This window comes from Aethalodelphis obliquidens, unplaced genomic scaffold (assembly GCF_003676395.1).
Source record: "Aethalodelphis obliquidens isolate GAN/ISIS:26980383/991018 unplaced genomic scaffold, ASM367639v1 scaffold9, whole genome shotgun sequence".
NCBI lineage: Eukaryota > Metazoa > Chordata > Mammalia > Artiodactyla > Delphinidae > Aethalodelphis > Aethalodelphis obliquidens.
In genome coordinates, this window is record NW_020837953.1 from 44,873,795 (window position 1) to 44,901,420 (window position 27,626).

The 27,626-nt window shown below is 44.0% G+C and overlaps 3 protein-coding genes and 1 non-coding gene across 4 annotated transcripts in view; 2 read left to right on the forward strand and 2 right to left on the reverse strand.

Moving 5' to 3' along the window:
• Window positions 1–9,132, reverse strand: part of PEX14 (peroxisomal biogenesis factor 14) — a 137,540-nt gene extending 128,408 nt beyond the window's left edge. The window contains exon 1 of the mRNA XM_027110222.1: window positions 9,081–9,132. Coding sequence (XP_026966023.1) covers window positions 9,081–9,116 — 36 coding nt within the window. The 5' untranslated portion in view covers window positions 9,117–9,132. The remainder of the gene's footprint in view (window positions 1–9,080) is intronic.
• A 1,282-nt stretch (window positions 9,133–10,414) lies between these two features.
• Window positions 10,415–11,234, forward strand: LOC113622213 (40S ribosomal protein S4, X isoform-like). The gene has a single exon (XM_027110227.1). The coding sequence runs from the start codon at window positions 10,430–10,432 to the stop codon at window positions 11,219–11,221; it is 792 nt and encodes a 263-aa protein (XP_026966028.1). The 5' UTR covers window positions 10,415–10,429; the 3' UTR covers window positions 11,222–11,234.
• A 627-nt stretch (window positions 11,235–11,861) lies between these two features.
• On the forward strand, window positions 11,862–24,045 carry DFFA (DNA fragmentation factor subunit alpha). Its single transcript, XM_027110226.1, has 6 exons — window positions 11,862–12,036; window positions 14,260–14,421; window positions 16,269–16,411; window positions 21,072–21,261; window positions 21,482–21,630; window positions 22,580–24,045. Exons 1-6 carry the CDS (start codon window positions 11,898–11,900, stop codon window positions 22,790–22,792), a joined length of 996 nt encoding a protein of 331 aa, XP_026966027.1. The 5' UTR covers window positions 11,862–11,897; the 3' UTR covers window positions 22,793–24,045.
• On the reverse strand, window positions 23,133–23,201 carry LOC113622474 (small nucleolar RNA SNORD77). The gene has a single exon (XR_003433519.1). It is a non-coding gene; the product is annotated as a small nucleolar RNA SNORD77 (small nucleolar RNA).
• Window positions 24,046–27,626: the final 3,581 nt, after the last annotated feature.

The following is a 27,626-nucleotide window of genomic DNA, read 5'->3' on the forward strand; positions in this document are numbered from 1 at the left end:
ATTTTCAAGTTCATAAGGAAAATTCATCAAGACAGACCATAAAATAAATTTACAAGACTTGAAATCATATAGAAAATGTTCTCTGATCACAATGGGATTAAACTAGAAATCACAGAAAAAAATACGGAAAAATTTCAAATGTTTGGAAATTAAACAGACTTCTAAATAATCTATGGGTCAAAGAAGAAATTACAGGGGAAGTAAGAAAATATTCTGAACTGAATGACAATGAAAACACAACACATCTAAATTTGTGGAATGCAGCAAAAGCCGTGCTTAGAAGGAAGTTTACAGTTTTAGTTAGTGACTTTAGAAAAGAAGCTAGAAAAATAGAACAAATGAAACCCAAAGTAAATAGTAAGAAATAAAATTTAAAACAACAGAGGAAAATCAATGAAATAAAAACTGGTGTTCTGAAGAACACTAAAATTGATAAATCTGTATGCAGACTGATCAATTAAAACAGACATTAATTTCCAACATTAGGAATGAAAAAGGGGAAATCTCTGCGTATTTTATATACATTTAAAAGATAAGGGAGGGACTTCCCTGGTGGCGCAGTGGTTAAGAATCTGCCTGCCAATGCAGGGGACACAGGTTCAAGTCCTGGACCAGGAACATCCCACATGCCACGGAGCAACTAAGCCTGTGTGCCACAACTACTGAGCCTGCACTCTAGAGCCCGTGAGCCACTACTGAGCCCATGTGCCTCAACTACTGAAGCTCGCACACCTAGAGCCTGCAACAAAGAAAAGCCACCACAATGAGAAGCCCACGCACTGCAACAAAGAGTAGCCCCTGCTTGCTGCAACTAGAGAGAAAGCCCACGTGCAGCAACGAAGACCCAACACAGCCATAAGATAAATAAATAAATAATTTTTTAAAAAAGATAAGGGAATATTATGAAAAACCTTACAAACAAATTTGACAACTGCAAATGACTGCAAATTCCTTGAGACACAATATGCCAAAGCTGACCCTAGGAAAAAAACAGAAAAGCTTAATAGCCTTATATCTGTTTTTAAAATACATAATTAATAATTTAAAACATAATTTTAAAATACTTAATTTAAAAAGAAATTAAGGGACTTCCCTGGAGATCCAGTGAGTATGATTCCATGCTCCCAATGAAGGGGGCCCAGGTTCAATTCCTGGCCGGGGAACTAGATCCTGCATGCATGCCGCAACTAAGAAGTCCACATGCCGCAACTAAGACCTGGTGCAGCCAAAATAAATAAATAAATAATAAAAAGAAATTAAGTTTACAACTAAAATTTTAAAAGAAAACTCTAGGCCCAGGTGGCTTCACTGGTGAATTCTATCAAACATTTAAGAAAATAATAATAGCTGTCTTATAATAAACTATTTCAGAAAGTATAATAGAAAAAAAAGGTCGGGGGGTGGGGGCTCCCTGGTGGCCTAGTGGCTAGGATTCCGGGCTTTCACTGCCGTGGCCCGGGTTCAATCCCCGGTCTGGGAACTGAGATCCTGTAAGATGCGTGGCACAGCCAAAAAAAAGGTAAAAATTCCCAATTCATTCTGATAGGCCAGCATTACCTTGACAATAAAACTAGACATAGATTTCACACACACAAACTATAAATCAATATCGCTCATAAACATAAATGTGAAAATCCTTAACAAAATATTGCCAAATCAAATCCAGCATTATATATCAATAAAAAGGGTAATATATCATGACCAAGTGGAATTTATCCAACAAATGCAAGGGTGGTTTAACATTTGAAAAATCAATCAACGTAACTCACATATTAACAGAATAAAGGAGGAAAACAATAGAATCAACTCGACAGACAGCAAAAAGAGCACCTGACAACATTCAAAACACATATGATTAAAAGAAAACTAAGCAAAGTAAAAATAAAGGGGACCTTCAAAAAAACCTATGGTTGGGACTTTCCTGGTGGTGAAGTGGTTAAGAATCCGCCTGCCAATGCAGGGGACATGGGTTTGATCCCTGGTCTGGCAAAGGCCAACATGCCGCGGAGCAACTAAGCCCGTGCGCCACAGCTACTGAGCCTGAGCTCTAGAGCCCGCGCACCACAACTACTGAGCCCACATGCTGCTACTGAATGCCGTGCACCTAGAAGAGTCCGTGCTCCACAACAAGAGAAGCCACTGCAATGAGAAGCCTGTGCACCGCAACAAAGAGTAGCCCCAGCTCACCACAGCTAGATAAAGCCCACGCACAGCAATGAAGACCCAACACAGCCAAAAATAAAAAATTTTTAAAATTTAGAAATTGAAAAACCTATAGCTAACATCATATTTAAATATGAAAGATTGAGTGCATTTTCCCTAAGATCAGGAATAAGGCAAGAATGTCTACTCCCAATATTTCTTTTAACATTGTACTAAAAGTCCTGCACAGTGCAATAAAGCAAGAAAAAAAAGGGCATACAAATTGGAAAGCAAGAAGTAAAGCTGTCTTTACTTGCAGATGACATAATCATCTACAGAGAAACAAGGAATCTACCCAAAAAACTATTAGAATTACAAATGAGCTTAACAAGGCTGCAGATATAAGGCCAACACACAAACTCAATTTTATTTCTATACACTAACACTGAACAATTAAAAATGAAATTTAAACATTAAATACAAAAAAAATGAAATATTTAGAGAGAAATTTAACAGAATGTGTACATGACCTACATGCTTTAAACTATAAAATACTACTAAGGAAAATCAAAGACCTAAATGGAGGGGCTTCCCTGGTGGCGCAGTGGTCGGTCGAGAGTCCGCCTGCCGATGCAGGGGACACGGGTTCGTGCCCCGGTCCGGGAGGATCCCACACGCCACGGAGAGGCTAGGCCCGTGAGCCATGGCTGCTGAGCCTGCGCGTCGGAGCCTGTGCTCCGCAACGGGAGAGGCCACAACAGTGAGAGGCCCACATACCACAAAAAAAAAAAAAAAAAAGACCTAAATGGAGACATATATCATTTTACGGAATTAGAGGATCAATACTGTTAAGATGTCAATTCTCCCCGAAACTGATCTATAGATTCCACACAATCCCAGTAAAAATCCCAGCAAGCTTTTTTGTAAGAACTGATAAACTGATTCTAAAATTTATATAGAGATGCAATGGACCAAAGCTAGAACAATTCTGAAAAAGAATAAGGTCAGAACACTTTACACTACCTGATTTCAAGATTTACTATAAAGCTACAGCATTCAAGATAGTACGATTGACCCTTGAACAACACAGTGGTTATGGGGGCTGACCCTCTGCACAGTCAAAAATCCACATGTAACTTTACAGTTAGCCCTCCATATCTATGGATTCAACCAACCATGAATTGTGTAGTACTGTAATATGTATTTGTTGAAAAAGAAATCCAAGTATAAGTGGACCCAGGCAGTTCAAACTCCTGTTGTTCAAGAGTCAACTGTATTTCCTTCACATTAGGAGAAACATAGATAAATGGAACAGAAGAGAGTCCAGAAATTAACCTATTATATACAATTTTTTTTATTTTTGACAAAGATGGCAAGATAATTCAATGGAGAAAGGGTAATCTGTTCAACAAATGATGCTGGAACAACTGATATCCATATGGGGAAAAAAAAAAATTAACCTCAGCCTTTACCAATAAGCACATGAAAAGAGCTGCTTAATGTTATTTGTCAACACAGAAATGCAAATTAAAAGCACAGTGAAATACCACTACATACTCACTAGAATGGCTAAAATTAAAACAGACAGACAATACCAAGGGTTGATATGGACGTGGGGCAACTGGAATGCTCATACACTGCTGGTGGAATGAAAAATAGTACAACTTTGCAAAACACGTAAGCAATTTATTATAGAACTAAACATACACTTAGCATGTGACCCAGTAAATACACTCATAGGTATTTACCAAGAAAAATGAAAACATATGTATTCACAAACACACTTGAATATTCATAGTAGCCCCAAACTAGAACCAATCATGTGGGGGAAAGACTCTAATGTGACTGCCATGATCCCCACTTCCTGGTATTCATGCCCTTGTGTTGTCCCCTTGAGTGTGGGCAGGAACTATGACTTGCTTCTGGCCAACAGAGTACAGTAACAGTGACAGAATGCATGTAATTACATGCATGTGGTTACAATATCTAAGACTGTAATGTCCACTTGCCTTTGAGGAAACAAGTGGCCATCCTGGGAAGACCCATGTGGCAAGAAACTGAGGGCAGGTCCTGGGTGACAGCCAGTCACAAAGAGAGGTCCTCAGTCTGAAGTCCATAAGGAACTAAATGCTGTCAATAACCACATGAGCTAGGAAGCAGATCCTTCCCCAGTCAGGACTCCGATGAGATCACAGCCCAGGCAGACACCTTGACTGCTGCCTTGTGAGACTCAGCTGAACTGTGTCCTGACTCCTGACCCACAGAAACTGTGAGACAATAAACATGTACTGCGTTAAGCTGCTAAATTTATAATAACACTGTTATGCAATAGGTAATTAATATAATCCAGATCCATCAAGTGGTGAACAGATCAACAAACTGTGGTATAGCTATACAATGGAATACTACCCACTAATAAAAAGTAATGAATTACTGAGACATACAATATAAATTTCACAAACATTATTATGAGCAAAAGTGAGACACAAGAGAATATTTACATTATGAATACATTCGTATGTAATCCTAGGAGAGACAAATATAATCTATAGTGATAAAAAGAAGTTCAGATTTCCTGAGGCCAAAGGCTAGGATTTACTGGGAAGCAAGGTAAGGGAACATTCAGGAATATGGGAATTGTTTTGATGTTGATTGTGGTGGTGGTTACACAGGTATATACATTTGTCAAAACTGACCACAACACATCTATTGGAATTCCACAGTAAAGCTTTTGGCCACAAAGACTTGGTCACTCCAAAAGCTATTAATCTATGGATTTTAAGTTAGGATAGGGGCAGCTTTGGGGGATTGGCTAGTAATGGGAGGGACGCCAAGGAGGCTTCTGAGGTCCCAGTAACGCTTGATTTCTTGATCTGAGTACTGGTTACACAAGTGTGTGCTCACTCCGTGAAAATTCACCAAGCTGGACACATAATTGGTGTACTTTCTGGGTGTATGTTAAACAGCAGTAAAAAGTTTTTAAAAAATTTTAAAGGCTAGGGAGTCGTTCTAAATTAAAGCATACTAAAGAGACAAATCAATGCACTCCCTATTTCTTCATTGGATCCTGATTGTTTTTTTAAATTGGAGAATTTTGAATGTGGTATTTGTAAATAATATTTCATCAATACCAAACTTCTTGTGTGATAATGGTATTATGGTTATGTAGGAGAATAACCTTACTCTTACGAGAGACAAGATGAAGTATTCTAGGATGAAATATCATGATGTCTGTAACTTACTATCAAATCCTTCAAAAATATACATAAAGAGACTGAGATAAAGTTAATTCAGCAAAATGTAAACAGTGTATATTGGTGAAGTTTTTATGGGAGTTTTACAGGAGTTCTCTGTATTATTCTTTCAACTTTCCTATAAGTTGGAAACTTTTCAAAATAAAGAGTGAGGGGAAAAATGTCTTGTTTGAACTACTGTTATTCAAGAGTTCAATAATCTTCCAAAACTGCATACAGAAACTTGGAGAAGGAAACCAACATTCACTGAGCACTTAATATGCACCACACACTCTTAACATCTGTGGCTTCAGTCAACCCTCAAATGGGATTATTATTACTCCCATTTTACAGAGAAGAAAACTGAGGTTCAGAGAGGTAGAGTGACAAGTCCAATAGTAAGTGAGTGCCGGAGTTCAAAGCAAAGTCTGTCAGGATACAAGGCCATGCTCTTCCACTCCGTAACATCTTTGCTGTACTCTTCTCCCTTCCCTGCCTCTGTGTTTTCTCAGTCCAAAATTTATTATATCCAGTGAACCTGAACAGATTAGAAATCTATGTTCCATAATAATTCTCAATATTCAACAACCATTAAACAATCAGATTGAACCATGCTTCTGCCCTTCACTAAAGACAGAAAAACTGATGGGAAAGTACAAAAATAGGGATGACATTTCCCGTTCCTATGGGCCATAACATGTACAGACTAGAAGGGACTTTGGTAAGAGATTAACCATACAAAACCGAGTAATGTGGAGTAAACAGGATAAGCGATAAATGCAATTCCAACAGACTGTTTTGAAGACAGCCTAAAAAGACTATACCATTATGAAAAAGAAAGTATATCGCTGAAATCTAAAAGGCACAAAGGACAGCTAGGATAAACACCAGTATTCAGCGTGTTCCTTTAAATTTCAAGGAAATTACTTCCGAGCAAATAAAAAACCAACCTTAGTGGACTGGTGGTCAACATATGAAATTTCATATCCCAAAAAATGTTTTAATAGGGATTGAGAAAAGGCTTAGGTGATTTGTAAGTGAAACTCCAGAGTTTACTGAATGGAATAATAATAGGTAACACACTGTGTCAGGCACTGTTCTAAAATAAGTTAATTCATTTAATCCTCAGAGCAATGCTATGAGATAGGCACTAGTATTATTCCTATTTTACAGATGGGGAAACTAAGACCAGAGGAGTTAAGTAACTTGTCCAAGATCACACAGCTGGTAAGTAGTGGGGCTAGAATCCTAGCCCAGTGGGGATGGCTCCAGAGTCCATACTTTTAACCACTGCTCTACACTGCCTTTCAAAGAAAGAAATTGTTGGTTATTTACCCTTAATCTTTCAAAATGAGAGATTGATGCCACACGGCCAACTAACAAACTTTCTATGAGAGACAGAATACTGCCTCAGTCCCAAAGGTGTGATGCGTTCTTCTCAGACACAAACCAGGTTTGGAGGAAATACCCAAACAGTTCATTCTTTCAGTTCCACACTGCTTTACTGGAGAAATGGGAAACCCACTGATCAGGACTAGAAAATGAAATGAGAAGCAACTGCTAAAGTGAGTTGGTTTACTTTAAATGTGTGCATTTGGGGCTTCTCTGGGGGTGCAGTGGATAAGAATCTGCCTGCCAATGCAGGGGACCAAGGTTTGATCCCTGGCCCGGGAAGATCCCCCATGCCGCGAAGCAACTAAGCCCATGCGCCACAATACTGAGCCCGCGCTCTAGAGCCCGTGAGTCACAACTACCGAAGCCCGCGTGCCTCGAGCCTGTGCTCGGCAAGAAGAGAAGCCACCGCAATGAGAAGCCCGCGCACCGCAACCAAGAGTAGCCCCCGCTCGCCGCACTACAGAAAGACTGCGCGCAGCAGCGAAGACCCAACACAGCCAAAAATAAAACTTAAAAAAATATTTTTTTTATGTGTGCATTTGCAGCTTATTGTCAGTGACAGAATTTGGCGTAAAGCATTCAAGTTTCTCCCCAAGCTGCCAGCATTTTCTGATGCAATCCCATCTCTATCAGCTTTGGAAAGGAGGGCAAAGCAGCAGCAGAGTTGAAAACCAAACAAGTGCTGGCCCAGCCCCCTTAAGGAACCTAGATTCCTTGCACGTGTACAGAGAGGACAATTTCCAGAACCAAAGGAATCCTTGGGCACTACAAAGGCTCCGAGTGGCAGAATTTTTAGTAACCTTCACAGCACAGGCAAATTACATGCGCTGGCATCATTTAATCCCAGCCTATGGGCATTCCTAACATGTAACAGCTCAGAGGAACCTAGATTCTGAGGAGCCTCAGCATTTCAGCAAGCTAAGCGGGTTAAGGCAGGAAAGGAGGGCCCACCCCACCACCAGGACACTCTCCACACTCCAGAATTTCCGACAGTGAGAAGACCAGAATCAGCCCTAGATATTTCTCACGTTTTACAATCTGGACATCTCTCTGAATCATTCACTCTGCTAACGGAAGCTGGTCTGGGGAACTCACAACTCCTCTATGTGCAATTCCTGTAACAGAATGATCATGAAGAATAAAAGAGTAATAAGAAACACTAAGCCGTATTCTTCCAAGGAAGGAACTGAATACCAGGAGGCCGCTGAGAAGTCCACAGGTGTTTCAAGCAGGTGAGAGATGAGTGATGAGGTCCAGGTTGACACCAGTTTCTTCCTCCTCTGTCTAATCCTAACTAAACTTAAACATGTAGGGCCAACTAGTGGACTCACACGCAGCCGGGTTCAAACCCAGGCTTAATCAGGTAACTGATTTGCGGCGCGTTACAGACCCTGCAAAATGGCGGTTAATAGCCCGTACTTCATAAAGGTTGTAATGAGCATTAAACGAGATAATAAGCGTAATTTGTCTCCCGCATGACAGCACACACTCCGTAATTGTAAGGTACCGCTTACCCCATCCTCCTCACCTCAGCCCACCCCACCTTTGGACTACAAACGCCTACAGAGGCCTTAGCATCCACTGCTTCCTGACAGCAGACGGACAGGCAGGAGCACTGGTCCTCAAGGTCCCCCGACTGGAGTGGGATTCGGCTGATTCTGTGGCTGAAAAGCTAGAGCTCCTGGCCAAGAAAACCTAACTGTGGGCAGCAAAGACGGATCACCAACCAAAAGCTCGGTGGCGTCGGTTGATTACAGTGAGTCCACTTCCTACCAACGCACTGAGAGTGTCCAAGTACATTCCCCCCCCTCCAACTTGGCAGGGGAAACGCAAAGGTGACTAAAGACGAAGAGGCTGGCAGCGGGGCCACCCAGAAGGCTGAGGCTGCGAGAGAGAGGGAACCCTGAAGGAGTAAGGCCTATCCCGAGAGGGAAGGGCCGGGAACGATCCAGCCTCTCTCACCCCTCTCCTCAAGCAGGGGCCCTCGCAGCTCAAGCCTGGGGGGCCTCTCAAGGGTCCCGCCACCGACGTGGCCAAGTACAAGTGGGACCCGAGGGGCTGGCAGGCGGGAAGTGGGGGGGGCCCTCGGGCGCCCCCGGGCCCCTGCTCGGGAATGTGGTCAAGGAGGGGTCACGCGGGGAGGGGCCGGGCGGCGAGGACCCGGGGAGGGGCGGGGCCCCGGAGGGGGCAAGAGGTCGGAGCCCCCGGCTTCCGAGGCTCAGGGTCCCCACCGGGCTCCCAGCCACCCGCCGAGCGCCCCCCTCCAGCGGGATCCCCGCCAGTACAGCGGAGCAGTCCCACTACCCTCACCTGGCTCGGCTGCTCTGCCTGCTCCGAAGACGCCATCTTTCTGAGGCCTGACTAGTCTATCGCCGCTGGGCGAGGCTTCTCCCAAGCACCCTCGCTCCCGCTCTCTCGCCCAGACTAAAGTAGCCGGAACTGAGCTGTCGATGGGGGACGCCCGGGGAGGAGAGGGGAGCTCCCACGTCCCCCACACCGCTTACTGTTTCCATTAGGTCTCTGCTTTCCAGCAAGAACGATGCCTGTCCTTTTTGCTTTCTTATATGTATATTATACTTATTGAATTAAATCTCTGCCCATCTTCACAGTACCTTGGGCACATGTAGGGACACCCTAAGTATTTAATAAATGAACGAATGTGAAGAAACCTGGAAATAAATTAATTAACTGATGGTTCAGTCGGGTGCCTACCATTTGCCAGGCACTTTGGTAGCCGCGAGAAATAAAAAGATGCAAGACTCAACCCCCGCTCTCAAGTCTAGGCCAAATACACACACACACACACACACACACACACACACACACACACACACACACGCAATTACATCTTGGAGCTAGGAGTCTGATAACGGTATGCAGGTCTATTAGGAGAACTCGGAAGAGGGGGCTTTTTGGAGAGGAGAGGCTTCTACGAACCGTTTTCACTTTATAGCGGTTGAGTTGTTAGATTTTAAGCTAATTGTGAAATTATACGAAAGGGTTGCATACATTAGAACTATCAGTCAGTTACATTGCAGTTGTTTTTTGATCAATGATGGTGTATTCAAAAGGGTTGCCTCAGTTAACAATTCCTCCTACCAAACAATTTTACATGTCTTTTTCTCATAATATCTGATTTCCTTTAATAAACAAAATATGAAAGAGATTGACCCTGAATGAATACGGGCTGATAATTATTCCTTGTTTATATAGAATGCCCCCCCCTTTTTAAAAATTTTATTTATTTATTTATTTATGGCTGTGTTGGGTCTTCGTTTCTGTGCGAGGGCTTTCTCTAGTTGCGGCAAGTGGGGGCCACTCTTCATCGCGGTGCGCGGAGAATGCCCCTTTTTAAGCAAGGAAACTTTCTGATAATTTTTAAATTATTACTTTAATCTTAAATGTTAGTTTTTCAGGAGTGAAAAACACAGACTTTTCCATAAGTAACGGTATTAGAACAAAGACAAATATATTGTCAAGCAGCATCTAAACAATCTCAACAGTGATGTGGTTCGCATTTACCCTTTTGTCTCTGGTTTCTTTGAGACCTTAATGTTTAATCTAGTTATTTAAGCATTTCGTTCCGAGGTCCCAACCCAATTTGCAGAGCTGAAGCAGGGAATCGAAAGAGTGGAGCTATTTCCGTGCCTAGCACAGCCATGGCTTGTGGTCCCAAGAAGCACCTGAAGCGCGTAGCAGCTCCAAAGCATTGGATGCTGGATAAACTGACTGGTGTGTTTGCTCCTCGTCCATCTACCGGTCCCCACAATCTGAGGGAATGTCTCCCTCTAGTTATTTTCCTAAGGAACAGACTTAAATATGCCTTAACAGGAGATGAAGTAAAGAAGATCTGCATGCAGCGTTTCGTTAAGATGGATGGCAAGGTCCGCACTGATATAACCTACCCTGCTGGTTTTATGGATGTCATCAGCATTGACAAGACTGGAGAGAATTTTCGTCTGATCTATGACACCAAGGGTCGCTTTGCTGTTCATCGTATTACACCTGAGGAGGCCAAGTATAAGTTATGCAAAGTGAGAAAGGTCTTTATGGGGACAAAAGGAATCCCTCATCTGGTGACCCATGATGCTCGCACCATCCGCTACCCTGATACCCTCATCAAGGTGAATGACACCATTCAGATTGATTTGGAGACTGGCAAGATTACTGATTTCATCAAATTTGACACTGGTAACCTGTGCATGGTGACTGGAGGTGCTAACCTGGGAAGAATTGGTGTGATCACTAACCGGGAGAGACATCCTGGTTCTTTTGATGCAGTTCCTGTGAAAGATGCCAACGGCAATAGCTTTGCCACGCAGCTCTCCAACATTTTTGTTATTGGCAAAGGCAACAAACCATGGATCTCTCTTCCTCGTGGAAAGGGTATCCGCCTTACCATTGCTGAGGAGAGAGACAAGAGACTGGCAGCCAAACAGAGCAGTGGATAAAATTATCTCTAAGTGACGTGATTGGGAAAGTCTTTGTACTTATAGATAATACTACATAATTAAAACCCTCTTTAGTGTTAAAAAAAAAAGAGTGGAAATGTGCGAGTAACTTATGCTTCTCTGTTATGTTTTCAGCCAGACTGAAAGCTACACTCATCACTTTTTAAAACTGACTTCCTTCAGATCAGCGTGAAGGTTGGGACATTTTATAGATTTGTTCAGGTTGGAAAGGAAAAACAAATTAACACAGTACAATGACACTGCTTTATGTATTAATATCTTGCATCTATCTATATATATAGAAAGGAGTGCTGTAACAATTCAAGGGAGTATACGGGCGTGTCCTTCATAATACAAAATAAATCCCTGTTGACCTCATTTTGAACGCGCGAATGCAACTCCTTAATATAAGGCAGAAAAAAAAAAAACACCTCCGGCGTCTGGATTGCGCGACCTAAGTCGGCTTGGAACCCACAGACTACAGCTCCCGGCATGCCCCCGGGGCTGCAGGGAATTAGCTGCAACTAGAACTACATCTCCCGGCGTGCCTTGGTCCCACGCGTGATTTGCTACAGCGAGAACTACATCTCCCGGCATGCCGTGGGGGTGGAGTTGGGTAGGACTCCCGCGCCCAGCCCCCCTGACGTCCCCGCGTTGGTCAGGTCAGACCCTGAAGATGACGGAGGTGGTCGGGGGACCCAGCGTTCCAGAACCCAGCGAGATCCGGGCTCTAAAGCAGTGTCTCCTGTGTCGCAACCACAGCCGGGAACAGCACGGCGTGGCGGCCTCCTGCCTCGAGGAGCTGAGGAGCAAGGGTTGGCACGGGACGGGGGCGAGGACTTGGGGGGACGGGGGCGAGGAGTTGGGGGGCCGGGGCCCGGGCTGAAGGGACCCGGGGAGAGGTGGGGATGTCCGGTGGGGCAAGGCGGGGTCAGGAGAGGCGACTTGGGGCTTCTTGTCTCTCGAGTGGAGCCTTGGAACAGAGATGACTCAGGTGGGTATGGCGACTTAGCAGTTTCATAGCGTTTTCCGGCACTTTAACTTAATTTATCTTGTGTGAGATTCATATGGTGGAGAGGCAGACGGGAAAAAATATGCGAATTAAGACAGACTCTACTTCGGTGCCTCGCCTCAGATGACTCAGATTTTGGATCGAACTCAGTCCACTGTATTCCTGCCACTCAGGCTCCCTAAGGTTGTACTGGGTCCCCCAGCTGAGCCTATGGCGGGGTGGGAGCGGGTTTCCACAGTCAGCTCTGGCAGGTACCTGTGCGGTAAAGAGGGAGCTGTTACCGACCATCCGGGAGGGCCAGACAAGGAACGTCTGTTGTGAGTGACCGAGCTGACAGAAATTCTGAGCCGCATACCGTTACTAGCTGCCTGACCTTGCACTTAACCATTTCTCCATCCCCAGTTTTCTCATCAGCAAAGTGGGTGTATTTCCAGCCCTGATCCACAGGACTGGGACTCTGGAAGGAGATGAGATATTCAAATGACTTACATGTTGCTGGCCTGTAGCAGTAAATTGCTTACCCAAAGAAGTTCTATTGGTTAAACGTGTGTGTCATCCCCGGGCATGTAGTGGACGTGTGTGTCAGCGTGTTCAGGGCTTCCTCCCAGGGTCACCAAGCCCAATAGATATCAGACAGATGTCTTTCAGAGATGCAGGAACAGCCAAAGCACTCTAAATGCTTTAGTGACATGGTTTTTGCCATATAAGTGTTTACATATTTTTTGCTTGGCATGAAGCTGCTTAAGTTTTAGTGCCCCATCCGTGCGGTGGCTGGATGCATTTGGCACAGAGGCTTATGTAAGTGCTTGTGTTTCTGGAGCTCGGCCTATACAAGGCTTGCTGTTCTATTTGGGTGGAAGACAGCATTGCCCAATGATCTTTGTAGTCTCTTGGCTACTTCTCTGCCTACTCTAGTCCCATGAGCATTTTAGGCATTGCCATTACTAAATGGGATGGTACAGACCTGCCCTGGACAAAGCCTCTTGCCCAGTGATCATAAAGATGAAAAGCTACTGTTACAAACTTCTGCCTTCTGCTTCTCTTATACTTTCCTATAGGTTAGTAAGGCTGCCAAGAAAGATACTGTGAGAACATAAAGTCATTTTTTTTCTTTTCTTTTTTATAATTTTCTTCTTTTCTTTTTCTCTTTTTTCTTTGTGACATTTGACACATGGGAGAATTTGAGTAGACCACTGAGGAAATGAATGAAAGACTGCTTGTTCTCAAGGAATCAAATCAGACTTTGGTTTGTTGTTCATCCAAGAAAAGGCTCAAGTGCATCCTAATGTGGGTATAGAGTAGCTGGAAGAAAAACACATTTTCAAGAGCCAGACTGTGTGGGTTGAAATGCCGGCTCTGCCACTTACTGTGTGACCTTGGGCAAATTACTTAACTTCTCTGAGCCTTGGGCTTGACATCCGTAAAAATGGGAGTAACAATAGTATCTGCGTTATAGGATTTTTAGGAGATTAAATGCTGTATGTGAAAAGCACTTAGTACAGTACCAGGGACATGGTAAGTGTTATATTAGTACTAGTGGTCATCATTATAGTTATTATAGTTATTATTACCAGGGATTTTTCTAGGCTCTGGGGGCATACTTTTTTAAAAAAATTTATTTTTGGCTGCACTGGGTCTTCGTTGCTGCGTGGGGGCTTTCTCTAGTTGAGGCAAGCGGGGGCTACTCTTCGCTGCGGTGCGCGGGCTTCTCATTGCAGTGGCTTCTCTTGTTGCGGAGCACAGGTTCTAGGCATGTGGGTTTCAGTAGTTGCGGCACATGGGCTCAGCAGTTCTGGCTCGCGGGCTCTAGAGCACAGGCTCAGTAGTTGTGGCACATGGGCTTAGTTGCTCCGTGGCATGTGGGATCTTCTTGGACCAGGGCTCAAACCTGTGTCCCATGCATTGGCACAGATTCTTAACCACTGTGCCACCAGGGAAGTCCCGGGGCATACATATTGAGAGTGCAAGGACAGATGTAATTTCCCTATGGATACTTGTCAATTACCAAATATTTTATTCCTCTCAGCTTGTGACATTCTGGCCATTGACAAGTCCCTGGCACCAGTCACCCTGGTCCTGGCAGAGGATGGCACCATAGTGGATGATGACGATTACTTCCTGTGTCTTCCTGCCAATACTAAGTTTGTGGCACTGGCTGGGAATGAGAAGTGGGCGTACAACAATTCAGGTAAGAAATGCTGGCCGTATATACTATATACTATCCATCATGATTTATTTTACTACATAGGCACCTGGTTGCTGTTTGGTTGGCTGTTTTAAGCATTTATGCAGCAAACGTTTACTGAGCACCTTCTGTATACCAGAGCGGTGCTGAGTCTGGGGATGAAGATGAATGAGACGGGCTCAGTTCTCAAATAACTCACAGACCGACAGCAACTAAAATGCAGCAAGGGAGAGAGATCTGTGCCGCAGGTTGGGTCAGACTGTCTGGTCTGAATCCTGGCTCTGCCATTTACTAGCCATGTGACCTTGAGCAAATTATCTAACATTTCAGCCCCGTATTGAGATAATAATTACAGTACCTGTCTCCTAGCGTTGTTGTAAGGATACTAGAACATAGTACATATCAAGCCAGGGCTTCTCAACAGTCCTACTGACATTTTGGGCCGGAGAATTCTTTGTTGTGGGGTTGCTGTCCTGTGTCTTGCAGGATGTTTAGCAGCATTGCTGGCCTTTACCTGCTAGGTGTCAGTAGCATCTCCTCACCCTAATTGTGACAACCAAAAATGCCTCTAGACATTGGCAAATGTCTACTAGGGGTGGGACGGGCAAAATCACTCCCAGTTGAGAGCCACTGATAGAAAGCATTTAGATCTTACCTGGTACACAGTAAGACAAATAAATATTACCTGTCACCATCATTAGCATCATCCTCACTGGAAATACAAAGGGAACTAATATTGACGGGCAAGGATCAAAGAGCTAAAGAAGTGTCTTGAGGAAAGTCCCTAGGCCACTAAAGTGAGGAAGTCACCCTTCAGCGATGGCTTTCCCAGCCACCTTTGTACTTGGGCCCAAGGGACAGTGAACAGTGGCTGCAGCTGCTCCAGTCAAGGATAAGACCCATCCCCAAGCACAGGAGAAGTGCTGATGAGGATGAATGTTTTTGGATACAGAAATAGAACACACCCACAGACACAAAAACTAACCTAGGGCTTCCCTGGTGGCGCAGTGGTTGAGAATCCGCCTGCTGATGCGGGGGACGCGGGTTCGTGCCCCGGTCCGGGAGGATCCCACATGCCGTGGAGCGGCTGGGCCCGTGAGCCATGGCCGCTGGGCCTGCGCATCCGGAGCCTGTGCTCTGCGACTGGAGAGGCCACAGCAGTGAGAGGCCCGCGTACTTCAAAAAAAAAAAAAAAAAAAAACTAACCTAAAGGGAAGTGTGACAGTATCCTGGGTATGCATAAGCATACATTGGATTTAAGTGGCTTCCTTCCATAAAAGAATACAGAGCAGTTTCACACAGAAATAAATGGAAGATGGGGACTTCCCCGGTGGTCCACTGGTAAAAAAAATCCACCTTCCAATGAAGGGGATGTGGGTTCGATCCCTGGTCAGGGAACTAAGGTCCCATATGCCACGGGGCAACTAAGCCCTCGCGCCACAGCTACTGAGCCTGCACGCCACAACTAGAGAGCCCACACGCCACAACTAGAGAGCTCACGTGCCACAAACTACAGAGCCCATGTGCTCTGGAGCCCACGCGCCACAACTAGAGAGAAGCCCACGCACCGCAGCGAATGATCCCTCATGCCAAAGATCCCCGCATGCTGCAGCCAAAAAAAAAAGAAAGAAAGAAATGGAAGATGGAACAAGAGGGAAAATTAAGGTCCTAGATGGGGATTGGCTTCCCCATGAATCCCTGAGAAAAGGTGCTTCCTTCACCATCTAAATTATTCTAAGTGATCTGTCGGAAGGATGTGCCGACATCCTCGAGATCTGAGTTGGAGGAGGAAGTGAAAACAGCACTTCCGGTTAATCTGACTCTGACCGGCATTTTCTCCCATGTATCAGATGGAGGTACGGCTTGGATTACCCAAGAGTCCTTTGACAGAGATGAAACAGACAGCGGGGCAGGGTTGAAGTGGAAGAATGTGGCCAGGCAGCTGAAAGAAGACCTGTCCAGCATCATCCTCCTGTCCGAGGAGGACCTCCAAGTAAGCCTCCTCCACAACCCATAGCCACGTTCCTCCAGCCTGTGCTTCCCCCAGCGCCTTAGTCGCCATGCATCCTGCCATAATTTCATTGCTTCTTAATTTTTAAGTAATTCTTAGATGACAACCAAGGTTTTTCATTTTCTAATTCTCTCACCTAGAGTAGGAAATTTTCACCCCTCACCCTGCATCAGAATCACCAGTGGAGCTTTTTAAAAACACAGACGCCAAGGCCCCACCTAGACCCATTTAGGCCCAAGGCGTGGGTCAAGGATGTACTGCTAAAGAATGCAGACTAAATCTTAGCTCCATCTCTATGACTTTGAACCGGCAACTTAGCCTCCCTGCTTATGTTTCCTCTCCAGTAGAACTAGGATAAAAATAGTATTGTTAACTCAAAAAAATATTTATTGAGCCCCTGTCCTCTGCCTGACACAGTTCTATGCACAGGGGTGCAATGGTGAACAAGCCAGACACAGTCCCTGCTCTAATGGAACTCAAGTCCTGGTGGAAGGAGGCAGACAAAATAAGCAGCATGTCAGACAGGGCAGTGTGCCAAGAGTGGCGGGAAGGCTCCTGGAAGGAGGCGACCTTGTGGTGATTTTTTACACTTGTATATTTATTGTGAATAAATCATATTAATGCTTTCACATGGTTCAAAATCCAAGAGGTATAGAAGGATACACAGGTAGCCAGAAAGTAAGACAACCCAAATGTCCGTCAGCTGATAACTAGATAAATAAAATGTGGTATATCCAAACAATGGACTATATTAGTCAGCCATAAAAAGGAATGGAGTATTAATACATGCTACAGCATGGATAAAACTTGAAAACATTATGCTAAGTGAAAGAAGCCAGACATGAAAGGCCACATATTTTATGATTGCATTTATATGAAATGGCCAGAATACACAAGTCCATAGAAATAGAAGGTAGATTAGTGGTTGCCTAGGGATGGGGTTGGTGGGGAGTTTTGAGGAGGAATAAGGAGGAACTACTAATGGGTACAGTTCTTTCTGGGTTGGTGAATATGTTCTAAGACTGATTGTGGTGGTGATTGCACTATCACAAGAAGACCACTAATTATACTGAAACCCACTGAATTATACATTTTATATGGGTGAATTGTATAGTATATTAACTATATCTCGATAAAGCTGGGTTTTTGGGGGGTTTTTTTGGCCACGGGGCATGTGGGATCTTAGTTCCCCGACCAGGAATTGAAGCCACGTCTCCTGCATTGGAAGCATGGAGTCTTAACCACTGGACTATCAGGGAAATCCCTCAATTAAGCTGTTTAGTAAAAAAAAGGATATACAGGAAAAGTCTGACTCCTGCCTCCAGCCACCCAACTTCCCCTTCCTGGAGACAACCAATCTGTCAGTTTCCCATTCCAGAGATATTTTATATACAAACAAATACATAAGTGTTTTCACCTCCTCCCCTATATCACACAAGTGGAAGCATCTCTACTCTGTTTTATTTTTTTTTAATTTATTTATTTATATTTGGCTGTGTTGGGTCTTCGTTGCTGAGCGCAGGCTTTCTCTAGTTGCAGTGAGCGGGGGCCACTCCTCATTGTGGTGCGCGGGCTTCTCATTGCAGTGGCTTCTCGTTGCAGAGCATGGGCTCTAAGCGCACGGGCTTCAGTAGTTGTGGCACACGGGCTCAGTAGTTGTGGCTCCTGGGCTCTAGAGCACAGGCTCAGTAGTTGTGGCACACGGGCTTAGTTGCTCCACAGCATGTGGGATCTTCCCGGACCAGGGCTCAAACGTGTGACTCCTGCATTGGCAGGCAGATTCTTAACCACTGTGCCACCAGGGAAGCCCTCTGCTCTGTCTTAAAGAAAGATTTGGAAAGTATTCCAGATCAGTTTATAAAAGACATCCTCACCTCTTTTTCACCACTGCATAATATTCCATTTCATGTCTGTACCATGACTTATTTAATGAGACTCCCCCACTGGGGGACATGTGGGTGTCATCAGTCTTGCTCTTCTAGTCAGTGGTGCAAAAAGCTTAGATCAGTGTCATTTTTCACACATGCTTGTGCATAGAATAAATTCATAGAATTTAGTTGAGAAACATTGGCAGGTCCCAAGAGGAGACCCTGAAGGACAAGAGGAAGCTTGTCATGGAAAGGTTGGGGCCAGAGTGTTCCAGGCAGAGGGAGGGCAGGAGCAAGCTTGATTTTTTTTCTTTCTTGTTTTTTCTTTTTCTTATTTATTTATTTATTTATTTATTTTTGTGGTATGTGTGCCTCTCACTGTTGTGGCCTCTCCGGTTGCGGAGCACAGATTCCGGACACGCAGGCTCAGTGGCCATGGCTCACGGGCCTAGCCACTCCGCGGCACGTGGGATCTTCCCAGACCAGGGCACGAACCCGTGTCCCCTGCATCGGCAGGCGGACTCTCAACCACTGCGCCACCAGGGAAGCCCTGTTTTTTCTTTTTTATGAAACAGAAAGGGGGGACTTCCCTGGCGGTCCAGTGGTTAAGACTCTGCGCTTCCACTGCAGGGGGTGTAGGTTCGATCCCTGGTTGGGGAATTAAGATCCCACATGCCCTGTGGCCAAAAAAAAAAAGAAACAGAAAGGGGTCATGAGATCCCTTCCCATCCCAACAGACTAGTATATTATGATACCCCTAGAATAAGGAGCACAGCAGTCCTTACCAAAATAGGGATACCAGAATATCAGTGAGCCTGGCCCTGACAGCTAGGCTCCACAGGGAAGCTTAGGACAGGAGCTGGCAGAGGCTGGCCATGCGACAGGTAGAGGAAAGGTACCACCATCTCGGGGACCATGGGGAGTGAGAACAGATGGGAGGGAAGGGAGGAGCCCAGGGATCAATTACACAGCGTCCTGAGGATTAGAACTGACTGATCCTTGGGACGTTATTAACTGCTCTTGCCTCATTTTCCTAATCTGGTATGGTGGTGGTAATACTAGTACTTACCTCAGAAGGTTTGTACCTCTTGAATTTTGAGCCTTATGAATGTATATTAATACTACTTGTTCGAAAATTGATGCAATATGAAAGTTAAGGATAACTCATAAAGTCACCTCTTCAAAGAGGCCTTTCCCAATCTAGAGCAGCCCACCTCGTCACTTTCTGTCCTAAGCGTTTTACATCAATTTTCTCACTGATACATAGTAAGTGCTTGAGAAATGCAAACGCTTATTATTGCATTTCTTATTAAGCTCCATATTCTAATCTGCAGCTGAAGTTAGATTTACTCTCCAAGAATTTCAACAGTTTGATCTTTCTCTTATGAAGACTATTTTATTTTTTATTATTTTTTAAATTATTATTTTTTTAAATTTATTTTTGTCTGCCTTGGGTCTTCATTGCAAGCACGTGGGCTTTCTCTACTTGTGGCGAGCAGGGGCTACTCTTCGTTGCAGCGCACGGGCTTCTCATTGCGGTGGCTTCTCTTGTTGTGGAGCACGGGCTGTAGGTGCGCAGGCTTCAGTTGTGGCATGAGGGCTCAGTAGCTGTGGCACACGGGCTTAGTTGCTCCACGACATATGGGATCTTCCCACACAAGGGCTCGAACCCGTGTCCCCTGAATTGGCAGGCGGATTCTTAACCACTGCACCACCAGGGAAGCCCTGAAGACTATTTTTAATCTAATGCTGTATATGCCAAAAGATTGAGCCTTCTTAAGATCTAGGGTATGATAAGTGAGGTCTCCCTTATTTCACAGACTGAACACGTCATTTAAAAGCTGAGTAGTTTATATTTGAAAAATAGTCGTTCAAAGTACGAACATGTATAATAAAAATGTTTAATGTTAAAATCATCAGAAAGCGGGGCTTCCCTGGTGGCGCAGTGGTTGAGAGTCCGCCTGCCGATGCAGGGGACACGGGTTTGTGCCCCGGTCCAGGAAGATCCCACATGCGCGGAGCGGCTGGGCCCGTGAGCCAAGGCCGCTGGGCCTGCGCATCCGGAGCCTGTGCTCCACAGTGGGAGGGGCCCCAACAGTGAGAGGCCCGCGTACCGCAAAAAAAAAAAAAAAAAATCATCAGAAAGACTTTTGCTTGAAATAGCCTCATACTGATTCATTGTACAAGTGATCATACACCTCCTCCTTTATATTCTGTACAATGTAGAATGGGTTATTTAATATCAGGATTTTGTTTTGTTTTAATTTTTATTTGGTGTATTGTTATTTACAATATTGTTTTAGTTTCTGCTGTACAGCAAAGTGAATCAGTTATACATATACATATATCCACTCTTTTTTAGATTCTTTTCCCAAATAGGTCATTATGGAGTATTGAGTAGAGTTCCCTGTGCTGTACAGTAGGTCATTATTAGTTATCTATTTTGTATATAGTAGTGTGTATATGTCAATCCCAGTCTCCCAGTTTACCCCTCCTCCCCCTTCCCCCCAGTAACCATAAGTTTGTTTTCTACATCTGTGACTCTATTTCTGTTTGTTTTGTTTTTAATAAGGCACTAAGGCAATATTTTCCTAATTTTTTCACCAGAGGAAAACTGAAAAAATTACATGCCTCTTTCCTGACTTTCAGGCAGCCATATTAGGTAACTTTGGGAACTAGATGTAATGAGTCTGCGAAATTGATGTATTTGAGAGCTATAACATCACGTTTAGAAAGTACTTTCCGATTTCTTAAAGTCCGTATTTGTTTGTCAGATGCTTATTGATGTCCCATGTTCAGAGCTGGCTCAGGAACTCAGCCAAAGTCGTGTCGCAGTCCAGGGGCTCCAAAACGCCCTCCAGCAGGTCCTTGACCAGAGGGAGGAAGCCCGTCAGTCCAAGCAGCTCTTGGAGCTTTACCTCCGGGCTTTGGAGAAGGAGGGCAGCATCCTGTTGAAGCAGCAAGGTAGGATTCATCGGCTGGGGGAGTTACACTTAGAACTCAGTAGAGCCTCTCCTTGAGAGAGAGCCAGATGCTTACCATGTGGTCAAGAACAGTGAAACCACAGCTGCTGGCATCTTGAGATGACAGGCTTCTGTCTGCCCAGCTGCCTGCTCTGGCTGGATGTTGGTATGGCTGTATGTGTACATGGTGTGCTGATCTCTGTCTCACATCTGCTTTGCAGAGTCCAAAGCTGGCCTCGGTGATGAGAGGGATGCAGTTGACACGGGTATTGGAGAGAGCTCCTCCGAAACTGCACTTACGAGCCAGATCCTTAATGCGCTGAAGGAGAAACCCGCGCCAGAGCTGAGTTTGTCTAGTAAAGATTTGGAGGTGGGCGAGCACCAGGGACCCTGACCTTTGCAAGGAGAGGCTTGTATCAGGTTTTTTTCACCTCTGCAGACCTTGAATCATAGCTGTCAATTTGCCCATTATTATGCAAAGCATTTGCAAACATCTCATTTAATCCAAATCTTAAACAAAATGGGTGCCCTCCCTCAGATCATCAAACATTATTTTCTGATCCAAAGTAGGTAATGAAATGTCTGACCCCGACAGGGAGGAATAGCAGGACTCAGGCTTCTGAGATGCATCTGTCAGTGGTTGAAAAAGATCCATAGGCCATAGAAGCACATAAAATATCCTTGAGAGAGGCCCACTCGAGGGGATCATCTTGTGCCCTCAGACCAGGGAACTGGAGGCTTGATGAAGGGAACACATCAAAGTGGGTGCTCCTTCTTTCTTTCCTTTTTTTGCGGGGGGGGGATTTGCTGTAGCTTGTGTTTTTGTTTCATCAGTTGTTTCAGTTATTTTATTTTTATTTTTTATTTTATTTTATTTTTGGCCATGGCGAGTGGCATGTGGGATCTTAGTTCCCCGACCAGGGATAGAACCTGTGCCCCCTGCAGTGGGAGTGCAGAATCTTAACCACTGGGCTGCCAGGGAAGTCCCTGGGTGCTCCTTCTTATGCTTCACCCTTGCCCCTGTTCCCAGTACTTCCTTGGTGTAGCTAGAAGGGAAAGAAGCTGTACTGACTTGAGCTTGGCTAAATTTCCTGTGAGCGGAGGACTTTATTGTTGCTCCAAGTAAACTACTCTCTAGATGTCCTTTCCTGTTGGTGTTGTATGGTGAGAAGAGGCCTGTGACAATTGAATATGAAGGAGACCTGGCATTTCAGCATAAAGACATGACATAGACTGATATTGCCGATTCTCAGCCCCCTAAAGAAAATTACGAGAGCAGCAGAGGTGCTGGTTCTTAATGGTTCTTACTCTTGCCGCAGTTGGTTGCCAAGGAGGACCCTAAAGCACTGGCTGTTGCTTTGAACTGGGACATAAAGAAGACGGAAGCTGTTCAACAGACCTGTAATCAGGAACTTAGCCTGCGCCTCCAGCAGGTACAGAGCTTGTATTCTCTGAGGAGCATTTCAGCAAGGAGGAATTCGCTGCCTGGAGAAGTACAGAATCCCAAACAAGCCAGACGAGACCCCACATAGCCGGCAGCCAGAAGCATGCCAAAGAAAACCAGTGTGACCAGTGTCAGTGTCAGTAAATACCTTCAGCCTAACCTTTGTAGCTCCCTACATACTCCTCTACCCCCTGCCTTTGAGAATGTTCTCCTGGAACAGGCTGGAAGACAGGCTTCATGCCCTTTCCAGAAAAGCTATTCCAGATCTCCACATGGACTCTCTGACCTATTTTGAACCATAGAGCTGCACCAGCAATATCCCACCTCCTCTAACTGCAAGTTCTTATGTTCTCTGACAGTAGTTGTAAAGGGCAGGGAAAAGAAATTGTCATATTTCAGACCCACTATTTTTTTTTAACTTTTTTTTCTTCTACATCAGATAAATGGTATATCTCTTTCAAGATTCAGTCTGTTGAACTATGCAACCATCATAGTAATAGACCCACTATTCTTATTCTAAAGATGGAACTGCAGAATTTTAAACACAAAATAACAGTAGAGGAGATGACATATCAGAGTGTTGATTATGGCCACAAACTTGTTTCTCAAGGAATTTTTTCGTTTGTTTTAAAGGCACGTATTAAATTTGCAGACCATAGGGACATATGGAGAGTAATTCACCATTTCTAATATCTAATTCAGTATTGTGAAATTATATGCATTACCACAGTGAAACTTTTCAGTTTTCTAATGTGTTTTATCAGCAGGGGGTATAAAACGGTCATTAAATCAGTCTCCATGAGATATGACTCCAGGTCTCTCTGGGTGCAAAGCAGAGGAGACTTCTGGTTTATATTCCCCGTTTCTGTACAAGCTTGTTCTTCGGATTTTGTAATCTACAATGCAGTCTCTTTGCAGGGAAAAGATAATTAGTTACTGACTTATTTGACTTACTTTTTAAGCATACTTAGAGGAAAACAGAATGCTATTAACAGATACATTGGCTAATTATTAAGTAAAGAAATATAACGATAAGTAAGTCCTAGGGCGAGGGAGAGGTACAGAAAACAAACAGAACAAAAAGAACTGTTTCCTTCTGCTGTGCCCTTCCTCAAGGAGGACTCAGACCTATGCAGCGTGCTCTTACTAATGCCTTACGTATTTGGTTCTCACTTATTAGCCCCAATATTTCTTTTTTAATAGCATATTTTATAATGCCTTCTTAATTATCCTTAAATGAAAGCCAGAGCTGATAACCTACCTATGTGCATACCTTCATCAACATAATACCCCCAAATGTAGTATTTCAGAAGAAATAAAGGAAAATAATTTCCAACAAAATGGTGTGTATCTCAGTGTCACTTTCTGGAGATGACCATACGAAAGGCACAATGAAGCTGTCAGATGCGTGTACTTACCCACTGAATTACTGTGAATCTGTTAAGAGGCAGCCAGGCGCGGTGTGTAGTGACTGTCAACTCAAATACCACAAGCAGCATTGCCCTTTATAATGGGATTTCCCAAAACAGTGATGTTCTGGACAGAGTAACACATCTATCCTCGATTTACAAGGTGGCTGCATTCTTGACAGATCCAGGGAACGTTATAACTGGAAAAAATACTTTGTATTTACATATAAAAGAGAATTAGGTTTGGGGCTAATTTGGAAGAGGTTTTCATCCCTATGAACATCCAGAATGACATATAAAAGTCAGGTGGGGGCGGGGCTTCCCTGGAGGTGCAGTGGTTGAGAGTCCGCCTGCCGATGCAGGGGACACAGGTTCGTGCCCTGGTCCGGGAAGATCCCACATGCCGCGGAGCGGCTGGGCCCGTGAGCCACGGCCACTGAGCCTGCAAGTCTGGAGCCTGTGCTCCGCAACGGGAGAGGCCACAACAGTGAGAGGCCCGCGTACCGCAAAAAAAAAAAAAAAAAAAAGGTAGGGGGAAAAAAGTCACGTGGGATATGGGATGATTCTTCATTGTGTGGAACAGTCATGTGCTTTGCAGGAAGAGGAGCATCCTACATCCTACCCCACCCACTCAATGCCAGTAGCAACCTCCAGGTATTGAGGCAACTGAAAACAGCCCCACACATTTTCAGAATGCCCCTGGAGGGGTAGTAATGCCAGTTGAGGATTTTTATAGCAGTTTGTAGTCTGCTCTGTGCCAGCACCTACCACATTGGACCCTCAAAACTGAGTGAGCTAATAAGCAGGGCATGGCTTGTCGCCTCTCATTTTATGCATGAGCAAAGTTGTGCTCAGGGAGGGTCAATGACTTGCCTCATGTCACAAGGCTAATTGGAGGGCCAGGGTTCAAAGGCAGGTCTTCTGGTTCTAATTCCAGTGTTCTTTCTACTTATTTGTATTTTCTCTTAAGTCCACATAGTCTTTCCTACTCTACATCCAGATGACTGGTTTTGTTAATACCAGTGGAATAAGTTGGAGTCAGCTCCAACTGGAAAAGGCCTAATATGTCTGCAACATGACTGCCCAAAGATTTCTAACTGTAGTCACTGTGCTGGTGGTGTAAGAGAAGTAAATCAGCCTTGTGAACGCTGTGTAGTTAGCCCAGTAGTAAAGGAAGCCTGTATGCCAGAAATGATAGAATAGCATCTCTATTCACCAATTCTGTCAACATTTCCATCTTTGCCCTGCTGAATGAAAAATGTTTTCTTATTTCTGTCAGATACACAGTAGAGCTTTAGTTGACTGGCCTGGGTGTTGGTATTGGTCTTCTGTACTTGAAACAAACCCACCAAGCATCTCAGCTGCATAGGAGAGTGGAAAAAGAACTATGGGTTTTGGAGTGAGACAGACCGACGTTGAGTCTAACCTTATGGGACAGTAGTTTCCAAAAATGTAAGGTTAGCCTAAGGCCCCAAGATTAAAAGGGTTAAATGAAGTTAAGTATGAGGAAGAGCATAGAACCCAGCACAGAGTCAGTGTAGGGAATGGTTCCCTTTCACCACCCCAGGGCCAGAGATGGGGGCAGGAGCAAAGACCTTCCTTGGTCTGCAAACCCTAGACCAAATGTGGAGTGACAGTTATTTTGCCCCAGCTGCCACTTACCTTCCTTACACCACGGTGCCTCCAGGCCTTCTAGAATAGAAATGTAGCAGCACAGCAATATGTCTAAAAATAGGAGAGGAGAGAGAGAGCACGGCATGCCTGTTCTTATGTTAGGAGAAAAGAACGTCAAAGAAAGCAACTGGGACTAATGAACTCTACATTAGCCATATTCCATTCTTTCAACTCAAGTCAAATGTCGGTCCCCATTAGGCAACTGGCTTTGACAGGAGCTGTGCTAATTACCACTTACCAACCTTTAATTTCTGGGTAAAAGAAAAAGGAAAAAAACTAATGGATTTTTCATTTTCCAGAGAGAAAGGAATAAAATAATAGTCTTAAAAAATACATTAATTACAAGAATTACTAATGTACCTTTACTAACCAGATTTTTAAATTTCCTAATTATCTAGTCTTTTATTATCTTTTTTTTTTTTTTGCCTTCAGGGTTTTTTTCTTATTTTGTTGTATTTATAGGGTTTTGCCTTAAATTATTTTGGCTGTGTCTTATATTACTTGAGGTTTTTAAGTAATAAAGGGGAGGGGTGGAGTCCTCCATCCTATTTGGAAGCTTCCAATGAAGGGAACAGATTCACTCCTCCCCAGGAGCTGCATTAAATTTTCAGATTGCAGATCCTTAAAGTTAGCTGTTTGCTCAAACTAAGTCAGACAACACTTCCACAATTATAAGGAAGTGAACCAACAGGTTAATGCAGGGCTATGGGATTTTCTTCAGTATTTTCTAATATCACGTTACAAGAACTATCACCAAGAAAATTCTAGCTTTTTCTCCAGCTTACCGTTATTTTAATAAGACAAACACGTATCTGTTCACTTAACTATTTAATTACAAATAGAAAGGATAACTTCGTGTTAATTTTTATTAGGGTTATAAGAAGCTAGAAATAGTGGGTTGCCCAGCTGTGCTTTGCCTCTTCCTTCCTAGTCTAGAAACAGAAAACTTCTTTTTCAGAGCTAAATGACATTTCCTCTTCTGATTTGTTCAAAATCGAATCCCTGTCTCTATCGAAGAAGCTGCTGTTATTAAGATGTGGGTTATCCCTTCAGCAGGCGCTGTCAATTCAAGGTGTTTACGTATCTCCCATGAGCTTACTGGTCTGACTTTCCACTGAAATGGTTTGCTGTCAGCACTGACATATGAATACTATGAAAGGATTTCTGTCGAATGCTTATACCACATCAGTTCTTCCTTAGCAGTTAAGGATCTATTCTGGTGAAATACTGGAAATAAATGCAAGAGAATGAATTAGAAGCTGTCCAGGTCTTGATGTCCTAGATCTACACATTTGACTATATTGAACTACACAAAGGTAGACTTTAAGATGGTAGGAAATCAACCTAATTTACCCATTTTACCCTAATTTATTAATCATGAGCATTTTACTCTAGTCTGACATGCAGTTGACGCCAGTTAACATTTTATCAAGGCCACTGAACTAAGGTAGGCTTAAACTTGATGAATTTCCTGGCAGTGTCATTAGCATAGCTTCATTTCCTTCAGACATTACTTAGTTAAAAGTTACAGGGCCATCCCTGGTGGTCCAGTGGTTAAGACTCCGTGCTTCCACTGCAGGGTCACAGGTTCGATCCCTGGTCAGGGAACTAAGATCCCGCATGCTACACGGTGCGGCCAAAAAAAAAAAGTTACAACAATCTCCAGTCTTAAGAACTGTGTATGTATGACCCCAACTGAAACTGAAAAACAGTGAGCATGCTTTTCTTCTAGAAGAATCTTCAGTTCTGAAGGTTAGCTGGCCTTTCAGGCAGGCATCTTCCACCAGTGCACTGACCCGATTACTGGTCTCTGAAAGCTGCTGTGTTTGGAAATGTGGA